The sequence below is a fragment of the Hordeum vulgare genome, chromosome 5H (assembly GCF_904849725.1).
Source record: "Hordeum vulgare subsp. vulgare chromosome 5H, MorexV3_pseudomolecules_assembly, whole genome shotgun sequence".
In the NCBI taxonomy this organism is placed as follows: domain Eukaryota; kingdom Viridiplantae; phylum Streptophyta; class Magnoliopsida; order Poales; family Poaceae; genus Hordeum; species Hordeum vulgare.
The window spans coordinates 88229786-88241641 of NC_058522.1; the positions used below are offsets into that span (position 1 = coordinate 88229786).

The 11856-nt window shown below is 47.4% G+C and overlaps 1 protein-coding gene and 1 long non-coding RNA gene across 8 annotated transcripts; one reads left to right on the forward strand and one right to left on the reverse strand.

The window, feature by feature from the left end:
* Positions 1 to 378: 378 nt before the first annotated feature.
* LOC123395969 (factor of DNA methylation 1-like) lies at positions 379 to 5227 on the reverse strand. Of its 7 annotated transcripts, XM_045090993.1 has the most exons (9): positions 5138 to 5227; positions 4784 to 4957; positions 4658 to 4718; positions 2778 to 3008; positions 2452 to 2687; positions 1829 to 2003; positions 1459 to 1641; positions 1128 to 1366; positions 379 to 661 (listed from the first exon to the last, which is right to left on the reverse strand). In XM_045090993.1, exons 6-9 carry the CDS (start codon positions 1949 to 1951, stop codon positions 616 to 618), a joined length of 591 nt encoding a protein of 196 aa, XP_044946928.1. In that variant the 5' UTR covers positions 1952 to 2003; positions 2452 to 2687; positions 2778 to 3008; positions 4658 to 4718; positions 4784 to 4957; positions 5138 to 5227; the 3' UTR covers positions 379 to 615. The 7 variants fall into 7 exon arrangements, with proteins under 7 accessions (XP_044946928.1, XP_044946927.1, XP_044946929.1 ...); XM_045090992.1 differs by having other exon boundaries at positions 2778 to 2941; positions 4658 to 4957; XM_045090994.1 differs by having other exon boundaries at positions 1459 to 1521; positions 4658 to 4957.
* A 99-nt stretch (positions 5228 to 5326) lies between these two features.
* Positions 5327 to 10546, forward strand: LOC123395971. Its single transcript, XR_006609869.1, has 2 exons — positions 5327 to 10020; positions 10129 to 10546. It is a non-coding gene; the product is annotated as an uncharacterized LOC123395971 (long non-coding RNA).
* Positions 10547 to 11856: the final 1310 nt, after the last annotated feature.

Here is an 11856-nt window from a genome sequence, read left to right on the forward strand (position 1 = left end):
TTGACGCCCGACTACATTGAAGAACTGTGGGACATCCACGACCCGGTCTCTACCACGCGTTCTATCTGACCCTTCATCCTGCTACTTCTTCTATGGAAAATTTGGGCTGCCCGCAACGCCATGACCTTTCGCTCCATCGACCAACACTCTGCTATTACAATTAGACTTATGATCACAGAACTCGACCTTTGGTCTCACAGACCATGTAATAATGCTGACAAGGAATCTGCTTTCTCGTGGCGGCTATTCCTCTCCTCACGCCTACGCGTCCCCATGTAACTCCGCAAACTCGTAGTCAGCTAAGGCTGCATTACCTTTGGGCAATATATTCAGGTGGGGGATCCCCCCCCAAATAAAATGGCACCAAAGTCAGTAAGATATTCATGCATCAGAGTTCTTGTCAGAAGTTGAAACCAAGGTAACATTGAAGCAACGTCATATTGATACACCAGGGTTCTAATCAGACGCATGAAATGGTTGCGCAAAATAAAAAGATGCATGATTAAGGTCAACACAGGATAGATAGCCTGCTAAGATCATGACATGACTTCCTTTCATGCTTGCTGGTGTTGGGCATCTGATGACTTCATTCAGTACTTTCTGCCGATAGATCCATCACTGGGTCATGCTGTCAGTGGCAGTACACATTGTTTTCCTCGACCTGCGCAAGAAGCCAGGAACGAACATGAGCTCGACGTGGAAAAGTGAGGAAATCATTAACTGGTAGCTGCTCGGTTGGGTGGCGAGTAGGGGATTAATGGACTATTCGGCAAGTAAATGGACATTTAATCAATTAATCGGACGATTTTTCAGTTTATCGGCTACTCGGTGACCCTGTGAGTACGGATTAATCGGCAAGTTAACTGGTTAATCGGATGAATTCTTGAACAGGTAACAGTTTGATGCCTTAAATGATTAAAGACAAGCTAATGCTTAAGCTAAAAGCAGTGACCACGACACATGTGACTGCCACAAGCCCCAAGATAACACAAATTCTGATGCTCCAACAAGGACTAACTTCATTACATGTTATAACCCATGACATGCACATATGAAAAAATATACAACAGAATCCTCAAGATGCATCTAGCAAGGCTGTAATAAGTTCATAATCACCGACACCATACCTGTATGTCAGATGGAAACGCTTGAGTTTCTTTACTTTGTCAAAGATACAGTCAACACACTCCCCAAGAGTGGCCTTCCTCCCTTCCTTATAGTTCCAAAGATCAAAGGCATCACCTGTTCCATCAGTGTTGTACTCTTTTCTCTCCACCAATGCACCAATGACAGCATTGTAGGGGCCTTCTCCCCATGCCATCTTCAGCCCTTCCAGCTTATCATCATCAACATCTATGACCTCCTCCTAGTCATGTAAGCCACGCACAATCCGTTAACCCTAAGAACTGATGAAGCACATGCTGCAAGTTACAATGATGCTTTCGGTAATTGAATTACCTGACAATTGTCATCAACTATGACAGACTTGAAGGGATTCCAGTTCGGACTATCAAGTAGTTCCTGCCACAGGGTGTAGAGTTCAGAAGCTTTCGTGACAGCATATTTAGGAGCCAGCTTGACAGCACAAGCATCCTGCAATAGCTTCTCACTTAATTTCCCCATTTCCTTTACTCCAAGATACTGTCCAGCATCAATTTCAGAGAACCCCGGAAATACCAATTTGGATATAACATCAATCGACCAGCTCTCACGCACCTCAAATTTACAAATTTAGCACCTATATATGTAACGTATATGCATATGCTCACTGCAAGCTCATGGATCTACAATGTATGCAGTATACCAGTTCAAGGTTGTATGAGAAAACCTTGATCAGCTTTTGTCTGACCACCTCCTGGTCATCATCTCTGCCTGAATGCTCGCCAGCGGTCGGGTTATTTGGCAGCTGCGGATAGGACCTCTTTTTTACAGCGTTGTCTATCTGCATCATTGTCCCATGAACCTTGGAGCAGGACTGCCCGTTTATGTGATAATCTTGTTACCTGCTTACACAGCGAGACTCCTATAATCATAAACATAGACCAACAAGAAAAAAAAATACTGAACATGAGGTCATTCTATCAAGGACAGAAAATCAGCTTAGAAGTTTGACAAGGGTGTGGTTTAAGACTGAAAAATACATAAATAAAAGAGACAAAAATATCCGCTTCATTTATTTTTATTGCATTTCCGCCACTGATTCCAAACAAGAGGGATATCGGATCATCAGCTTCGATAGAATACTAGTGAATAAACTAAACACATGGAAAGGTTCAGAGGTAGTCAGTGTATCGAGTAATAGAGAAACATTAAGGTGTTACTGCATCGTAGAAAATGAAGAATTAGGTCAGAAGCTCCAAATTCTAAATAGTTGTGATGAATTGCTGAAGATGTTGCAAGAATAAAATTATGAGGCCGCCGAGGCTATATGTATTATTTTTTAGTTTTTACCATTTTGGACCAAGCAGGCTCAGAAGTACTTCCATTCTGTTGCTCATGTTGACTGTGCATGGCTTCACTCTCGTGAAGCTTCCTCCTTAGAACCTTCAGCTCTTTGTTCTTCTGAGCAAGTTGCTCTTTTGCCACAGCAAGCTCCTCCTTTGCTGCCACATGCTCATATTTTTCTTCTTCAAGCTCCTTTACCATTTCAAGCTGCTCCGCCATTGGTGCCACAAGCTCATTAATCACTGCCATCAAACGAGCCCAGCATCAAACATCAGTATCGTAAAAAAAACTAGTTTAGAATCAGAACTTGAACTACATGAAAGTTCACAGACCTTCATGATCATGCTGGAGTTTCTCCTTTTCTTCTACGACCTTATCAATGGTATTCAGGAATTCAGCATTCTCATTCAAGAGCTTATTCTTTTCTTCTACAACTTTATCAACCATAGTCTTGATATCCAGGTACTCGACAGCGGCATCCCTGTGGTAGTATATCCTGGATTCAAGCATTGAAGTCAAAGCATCAATAGTGACATCCCTTCCTCTGCTGTCTGTCATGTAGCCTGCAAGGTTCATGGCTAACAGAATATCACAAACATAGTCACCTTACACTACATCTGTAACTAAAAGGGCCTATATGAACCAAAATAGTTTATTGATATGTATTACTGAACATAGTAAACAGAATGGATAAGAAACATCTATCATAGGAAAATAAGCATAAGACAGCCATCTCATTTAGGATCATAAATCATTCCCCTTGGCATGTTCCTCATTTTCAGACTACTCCCTCGCGTACCCCCTCGCGTCGCTCCCGCGAGCGACCGAGGGGGCGAACCCTAGCCGCCGGGGCTAGTCCGCCGCCTCCAGCTCCCTCCCTCGCCGCCGCCGGTGTGCGCCGCCGATCCGGTCGGCGTAGGCGGCGACGGGGATTTCCCTTCTCCTCGTTCGATGTCGTGCGGCGCGGGACGGCGGCTTCGGCGACGGCGGCATGCGGATCCAAGGCACGGCAGCGCAGCAGCTCCCGGCGGCGGCACGTGGCGGCGCGGGTGGAGATTGGATGGGTGTGGCGTGCCGGTCGGCTGGACGTGGCTAGAAGATGAAGGTGGGGCTGGGCGTGGCCGGTGGCGGTGGCAGCGGCGGCGTTCAGCCCAGATCCGGTCTTGGCGGTGGCTAACCCGGATCCGACCATGGTGGTGGCGGCGTCCCCTCCGCCGGGGATGACGGGCCAGGTGGTGGGTCTTTGTGACGGCACCGGTGACGGCGGATCTTGGGATCCCGTGACCGGGCTCGTCGCAGGATCCGGTACTGGTTGCGAGTCGGGGAGACATAGTTGCCGGTGAAAACCGAGCCGACGGCGGACGATGGCGGCGTTCTGCGCCGTTGCCTTGACGAGGCTTCATCCTGTAACTACTGTTGATCCACTCGTGCTGCTCCAGGGGAAACCCTAGGATCTGGTTTTCCAGATCGGACGATGGCGGCATTGCGGTGTCGTTCCTCTCTAGGGAGCATCGTTTGTGGAGCAGCACTGGAAGACACAGGCAGGAGGTGGAGAGTCTTCGTCCTGCACGGAGCTTCGGTGGTGATGTCAGGTCATGCCTGGCCGACAGGTGCTACGCTTTGTCATGCCTATTTGGCAGGTGCTATGCACAACAGATCTTACAAAGTCTTCGCGTCTGGATGGACGAGCGCAGGGAGGTGGCGCCGTTGGGCGCCGTGGTGGCGTCGACGGATGGCCGGACCGGCAAGGATGATGCGGATTTCTCTCCTAAAGATGGGTCAGCGGTTCGATGATGATGGCGGCTTCTAAAACGTGTGCATGTGGTGTACGCTTTAAGTCTGCTGCATCGGCTGTTAGTTCCGATACGTTATGTGGATGGATCGGCGACGACGCCGGTTTTAGATATGGGGAGTGAGAGCACTCCACATTATCGCGTTTTGTAGGTGTGAGGGGGGGGGGGGCTTCGGGTAGGTTGATGTATGTTCTTGTGAGACCTTTGTCGAATAAGTAATAAAGATAGTTGTATGCATCGATTAATGCATAGGCCGGATGTCTTAACCTCCTTTTCTAAAAAAAAATGTTCCTCATTTTCAGCTCACACAATTTATGATTAGGAAAACACAGGAAACAGACACACAAGTAACACATTTTGTAATCAAAGGTGAACTGACATGTGCTCATGCAATCCAAGATGATGAGAAAAAAAACCACCTTTACAAATGGTTCAACCAAGATGCCGTCTACACTACCGCCGGACCTGCCTCAAACTGATCTGCAGGGGGAAACAATCGATTAGGTGACTGAAAGACTGAAAGGGTTTAGGGCTTTAGGCCATACAAAAACTGTTTTTTTTTTTCGAATCAACGAACAAAATAGGATGGGAATGATCCAGGAGGAACCCCAGGAAACAGAGCAACAGCACATCTCCTCCAGCTACCGAAGGACAAAAAAAAGATTGCAACCTGTTTTTCCGGGCATGCATCCCAAAATCACAAATTTAGGCTTCCGATTCTGAAAGAAGAGAGTTAAAAACGCAAGTTACGGAACAAATATTTGGCGTCCGATTCTGAAAGAAGAGGGGGGAATGTACCCTCCTCTGGAATTGCGAACTGTAGAGGGAACCAGAGAAAGAACGGACTGCCTGGACGGGAATAGCAAGGGGAGGAGGGGAGGGGAAAGTGAATGCGGTACCGGAGCTTCGGAGCTTGGCTTTTCCTTCCTCGCGCATCAGCACATGGGGACGGGAGGAAAAATCCGAAGGAGGGGAAGGAGGGGAGGGAGTTGGGCGAGAGGGGTGTCACGTCCCCACTAGTGTTGGTGTCGACGGACAACAAACAGGTGGCCCCGGCTGTCACTGTGCAGTGTCTAAGGGTGTAAGATGTGGTGGTGTGTCTGACCGTGGGTCTGGCTGGTAGTGTGTTCTGCATGGGTGTTATATTGTAGCTACAGATCTGAAGAGAGGTATTATTGTTGAATGAAAAGACGTATCTGAAACTCTCATTCCGTACTCCTCTTCTCTCCTCTACTTCTCCTTTCTCCCCCCAAATCCCTTAACAAACCCTAGTTATTGTTCGTGAGTTTCACCACGAATTTCCGTTCGTCTGCGTCCAAACCCTCCTGATTCGGCTGTAAAATTCCACCGCGAAGGGTGCGAAATTTGCTTCGGCAAAATTCGCTCGAAATCCCGAGCGGGGTTCGCTGGATTCGGAGCGGGCCGCAACGGCGCCGTCGAAATCGCCACTTCCGTCCGCCCAGACCAAGCTGGTCATCGCCGTCATGGGAGAGAACTCTGAGAGTATTCAGGCGTCGCTGGCCACCCTTCTCACCAAGATTGAAGCCATGGATACGAGGGTTTCCAATTTGAGCAAACAACTTGCGGCAACACAGAAGAATGTCGACGAGATTCGTCACAGGCAAGCGGAGGCGGGGGCTAAACCGGCGGGATCAGGAGTCACGGAGTAGGGCACTTCATCGGCCAGCCGCCCCGCTCCGCGGCTTACAAATCTGCAGCCGCCCCTCCTCGAGGTGTCGAATGGACAGTCGGCGGGTTAGGTTTTCACCACAGCGCCCCCATCACCTGTGGAGCATGTGCTTGGGCAGGAGCCACCACCGGAACCATGCCACGATCCCAGGCCGGCGCGTGAGCACGTTCCAGAGCACCGTCGGGTGTTGGTACAGGATCGAGACGGTGTCCACTTCATCAAGCCACCTAAGCACCATTTTCCACGATTCACTGGTGAGAATCCACGACTTTGGATTGACATGGCTCTTACCTACTTTGATATGTACCAAGTGCATGTGCATCAGTGGATTTCTACCGCAACACTGTACCTCGATGGACATGCGACACTTTGGTGGCAAGCATTTAAGCACTGTAGGCGTCTTTGGCCGTGGGATGACTTTGCAGTTGAGATTGAGTTGGAATTTGGGCAAGGCGAGTTTGAATCCCATATGACTCATCTCTTACAATTGAAGGAACGGGGTATTGTGACCGAGTACAAGTCCGCATTCGAGACAGTGATGTATCATTTGATAGCATTGCACCCTTCTTTGAACTCCAAATTTTTTATATCCCAGTTTGTACTTGGACTGAAGGATGAGATCAGAGCAGCGGTACGATTGCAGGCACCCACCAGTGTTACTCGAGCAGTCTGTTTGGCCAAAAATCACGAAGAAGAGCTGGAGATACAGCGGCCTCGACAACGTTTTCAGAGACATACCATGCCTACTACAGTCCAACCAAGTCAGCAAGCAGGAAAGAAAGCACCTGATGATTTTGGTCGTGAATGGCAGCTACGAGATTTCAGAAAAGCAAATGGACTATGCTTCACGCGTGGAGATAAGTATAGCAAGGAACATCAATGTAAGAAGCCGATGCAGCTACTTACTATACAAGTTGGTGAACATGGGGAGGTGTTAACTGAAGATGCGGTTCACAGCTACTTACTATACAAGTTGGTGAACATGGGGAGGTGTTAACTGAAGATGCGGTTCAGGCACTTGAGTTGTTAACTGAACCAGAAACACAGGAATGTTGCCAAATCTCTTCAAATGCAGTCAGTAGAGCAGATTCTGGTGAAACCTTTCGCATCCGTGCTTTAGTGGGAAATCAAGTGATGTTAGCATTGGTTGACTCGGGTAACAACCATAGTTTTGTTGATGAAAACTTCGCCACTCGAGCAAAATTAGATATATTGTAGCACCCCAAGTTAAAGTCACAGTTGCTAATGGTCAGAGTATGCAGTCTCGGTGTCAGGTGCAGAATTTGACTTGGTGGACACAAGGCCATACATTCACTAGTTCTATGAGAGTTCTGCAGTTGGGTGCATATGATGCAGTGTTAGGGATGGATTGGCTCAAGTGTCACAGTCCGGTGACTTGTGATTGGGAGGGTAAAGCATTACAGTTTGCACACGGTGACACTATTATTTCCCTTCAAGGTGTCCAGCCTGTTTCTACTATGCAATTGCAAGCTATGTCAATAGAGCAATTGGACAAAGCTCTGCATGGCAATGATATTTGGGCTATGGTCGTGGTTGATCCTTCTTCCGGTGATGTTGTTTGTACGGCTGGCTCATATCCCGAAGATCTTACTGCAGTTTTAACAGAATTCCACGATGTGTTTGCAACTCCAACTAGACCGCCTCCCCCATAGAGTGTATGATCATGCAATCACTTTGGAAGTGGGTCATAACCCTCCTAACTCTCGCCCTTACCGATACTCGCCACAACAGAAGGACGAGATTGAATGACAGGTGGCAGAGATGATCAAGGCAGGGATTGTGAAACCTAGCATGAGCTCGTATGCATCACCAGTACTTCTGGTTAAGAAAAAAGACGACAGTTGGCATTTTTGCGTGGATTACCGCAAACTCAATGCCATCAAGGTGAAGAACAAATTCCCTCTTCATATGGTCAATGAATTACTTGATGAACTGGCATGATCGAAATATTTCTCCAAGCTGGACCTCAAGGCAGGTTATCACCAAATCCGTATGCATGAACCGGATGAGGAGAAGACTGCATTCAAGACACATTCAGGACACTTCCAATTTCGTGTTATGCCGTTTGGGGTGACCAATGGACCACCAACATTTCAGTGCTTAATGAACAACATTTTTGCTCCACCTAATCACAAATATGTCATCATGTTCCTGGACGACATCTTAGTTTTCAGTAGCACTTGGGAGGAACATTTGGAGCATCTGCGCTCGGTACTACAGACCTTGTGTGAGCATCAGTTGTTTGTGAAGCTTTCCAAATGTTCTTTTGCTCAGACTGGAATCAAATATTTGGGTCATGTGATTTCTTTCGAAGGTGTGGCTATAGATCCAGAGAAGACTACGGCGATGGAACAGTGGTCTCAACCTACCAACGCTAATGAATTGCGTGGGTTCCTTGGGTTGACCGGGTACTACCGCAAGTTTGTCCGAAATTATGGTACTCTGGCCAAGCGTGTGACTCAATTGCTGACCAAGAAGGGTTTTGTTTGGACAGAGCAAGCCACTGTAGCTTTTTAGAAATTGAACACAGCTCTACCGGATTTCAGTCAATCTTTTGCAGTCGAAACTGATGCGTCTGCCATAGGAATTGGAACTATACTCTCATAGAATAACCATCCGATTGCTCATCTGAGCAGGGCTTTAGGTGTGGCTAATCAAAAGTTGTTTGTTTATGAGAAAGAATTCTTGGCTGTCATTATGGCCATTGATAAGTGGCGCCCGTACCTTTAGAGGGGTTCCTTCACTATCATTATAGACCACCGAAGCCTCGGTCATTTACAGGATCAACAACTCATTACTGATCTTCAGCGTAAGGCCATGGCTAAAATGGTGGGCCTTCAATTTCGGTTTAAATATCGCAAAGGCTCGGAGAACAGTGCCGCAAATGCATTATATCGTGTGGGTCACTTGTACACAATCACAACAATCTCGACTTGCCAACCAATGTGGACGCAGGAGGTTGTGAATTCCTATCAAACTGATCAATCAGCTCTGGACCGATTGGCTCGTCTAGTAGTGCATAGTCCGGATGAACATGGTTATTCACTGGATCAAGGACTGATTAAATATCAAGGACGTCTGTGGATTGGTAATAATTCTGCGCTCCAAACAAAACTAATCAGTGCTCTGCATTCAAGCGCTGTCGGGGGTCATTCAGGCATTAGGGCCACTTATTACCGTGTGTCCAAATTATTCCAATGGTCTGGCATGAAACAACAAGTCGAGGACTGGGTGAAGCAATGTAAAGTTTGTCAGCAAGCAAAACACGAGCGCACACATCCGGGTGGTTTGCTGCAGCCCTTGCCACTGCCTACGCACCCCTGGAAGGACATTACCATGGATTTCATAGATGGGCTTCCGAAATCAGAAGGATTTGAGGTAATCCTAGTGGTGCTTGATCGACTCACTAAATACACTCACTTCTTTCCTATGAAACACCCCTATGCACCTCAGTCCATAGCCACAGTTTTCATTGATAATGTGGTTCGCCTTCATGGTGTTCCGGCATCTATTGTTTCCGACTGAGATAAGGTGTTTACTAGTTTTTTTGGGAGGAAGCTTTTCAAGGAGATAGGCACCAAGTTATGCTACTCCACGGCCTATCATCCCCAAACATACGGGCAATCAGAGTGTGTTAACCAGTGCTTAGAACAATATCTATGTTGTGCCGTTCATGACAGCCCGACAAGGTGGAAACGCTGGTTACCAATGGCAGACTTTTGGTATAATTCCTCTTACCACACGTCACTTGACAACACTACTTTTAAGGCATTATATGGAATTGATCCTGATTTTGGTACTATGCCGATTGCCCTGGAGAATTACCTGCTTCCCTGACAGAGCTGGCAGCAGATCGTGACGATTTTTTGGCTCTGTTACGTGACCATCTCTTACGTGCCCAACAGAGAATCAAGTCACACGCAGATAAGCATCATGCAGATAGGGAATTTGCTGTTGGCGAGGACGTTCTGCTCAAACTCCAACCATATGCACAATCTTCGTTGGTCAACCGCCCCTGCCACAAGCTTGCAATGAAGTTCTTTGGCCCATTTCGTGTCACTGAAAGAATTGGTGATGCTGCTTATCTTTTGGATCTTCAGGCTGCCAGCCTCATACATCCTGTTTTTCATGTTTCCCAACTGAAGCTAATTACTGCAAACTACTCTCTAGTGTTTGCAGACTTGCCCGAGCCACCAGATTTGTGTGCTGTTACATTGCAACCCGAAGCGATTCTCGAACGACGCATGATAAAGAAAGGGAACTCAACTATCCCTCAACTCAAGGTTCAGTGGCATGGCATTGCTGCAGATCATGCAACCTGGGAAGATTATTATGTGCTTTGGACTCGTTTTCCGGTGGCTTAAATTTGGGAGGAGCCTACATCTCAAGGGGGGAAAGTGTCACGTCCCCACCAGTGTTGGTGTCGACGGACAACAAACAGGTGGCCCCGGGTCTCACTGTGCAGTGTCCAAGGGTGTAAGATGTGGTGGTGTGTGTGACCGTGGGTCCGGCTGGTAATGTATTCTGCGTGGGTGTTATATTGTAGCTACAGATCTGGAGAGAGGTATTATTGTTGAATGAAAAGACATTTCCGAAACTCTCATCCCGTGCTCCTCTTCTCTCCTCTGGTTCTCCTTTCTCCCCAAAATACCCTAACAAACCCTATTATTGTTCGTGAGTTCCACCAGGGCCTGACAAGGAGTTGAAGTGCGCCGTTGCAATAGGGGTGTAGCCGGTTGCGAGGCACCTGCCAGCCACCGCTTCGCACCACTGGGCAGGCAACGGGCGGGTTTTTCTCTCTTCTGTGTAGTGCAAAAGGAGCTTCCCATGGTTGCTGTCAGCTGCGTGTAATTTTTTTTTGCGGGATAAAAGAGTTGTATTCCTCTGAAATAGTGTTATAGTCTGCTAAAACAAGATGAGTGGTACAGTCTGGAACACGACACAACCAACAGGCGGTGCTATCTTCAGAGCAACCTATATTAGCTAGACTATGAGCAACTCTATTTTGATGATGATCAATCTTCTGCGGAATAAACCACGCGATTCCGAAAACTTCTTGATTTCTTCGTATGCAGATCTGTGGAGAGAGTCATTCGTAAGTGCCGCCACCACGATGGAGCTATCATATTGCATCACTATAGGAAGATCAGATTGTTGCACACTGAAAGAGACTCCTTCGAGGACAGCACTGATTTCGGACTCAAGGGCATCCTTGCAATGGTAAATATAGCGATATAGAGAGAAGATGACTGCACCTTCCGAGTCTCTCAGAATCATACCTGAACCTGCCCGCCCGGTGTCCTTGACAAAAGCTCCATCCACTGATAAGGCCACCCAACCCAGGGGTGGTTTGGCCATGGTTTAAGTTGCTTCTGAATGAGAACCGAGCAGCTTGGCGTGTCAACTACAGGCATCTCCCCTTTGAGTATGTCTTCCATACCATACCTGTGAGCTTGGCTATACGAGCTTAAATAGCTTAGGAGGAATGATCGTGAGATCTCTAGTGGAGGGAACATCTTGTCATGAAGCATATCATTGCGCATACTCCAAATCCGCCATAGCAGGATAATAATCATAACACGAACTTCCTTGTTGTGGTTGGCGAGGATGTCGAACAACCATTCCTTTCCCGTATCCACAAGCTTGTCCTTAGCCGACAGCGGCCAGTCTTATTGCATCAAATCCCAAAGCTCCAATAATTTCGGGCAGATCACCAGGGCATGGAAAGAACTATCCTCCATCGCACCACACACCCGACATGCAGCATGCACTGGGATATGGTGTCTAGCTTTGCATTCATTTGTTGGGAGCGCATCTACAGCCACTCTCCACGCAAAGGAACACATTTTGTTTGGGAATCTAGCCTCCCAAATAAGGTTTCAGTAGGGGCGATCTCCTTCAGGCCTC

Excerpts from the sequence above, each read along its gene's own strand:
- LOC123395969 (XM_045090993.1), bottom strand. The coding sequence starts at position 1,951 with ATGATGCAGATAGACAACGCTGTAAAAAAGAGGTCCTATCCGCAGCTG. Across the intron at positions 1,642-1,828 it reads TCAGACAAAAGCTGATCAAG|TATCTTGGAGTAAAGGAAAT; the intron begins GTTTTCTCATAC and ends GATGCTGGACAG. Across the intron at positions 1,367-1,458 it reads TAGTTGATGACAATTGTCAG|GAGGAGGTCATAGATGTTGA; the intron begins GTAATTCAATTA and ends TTACATGACTAG.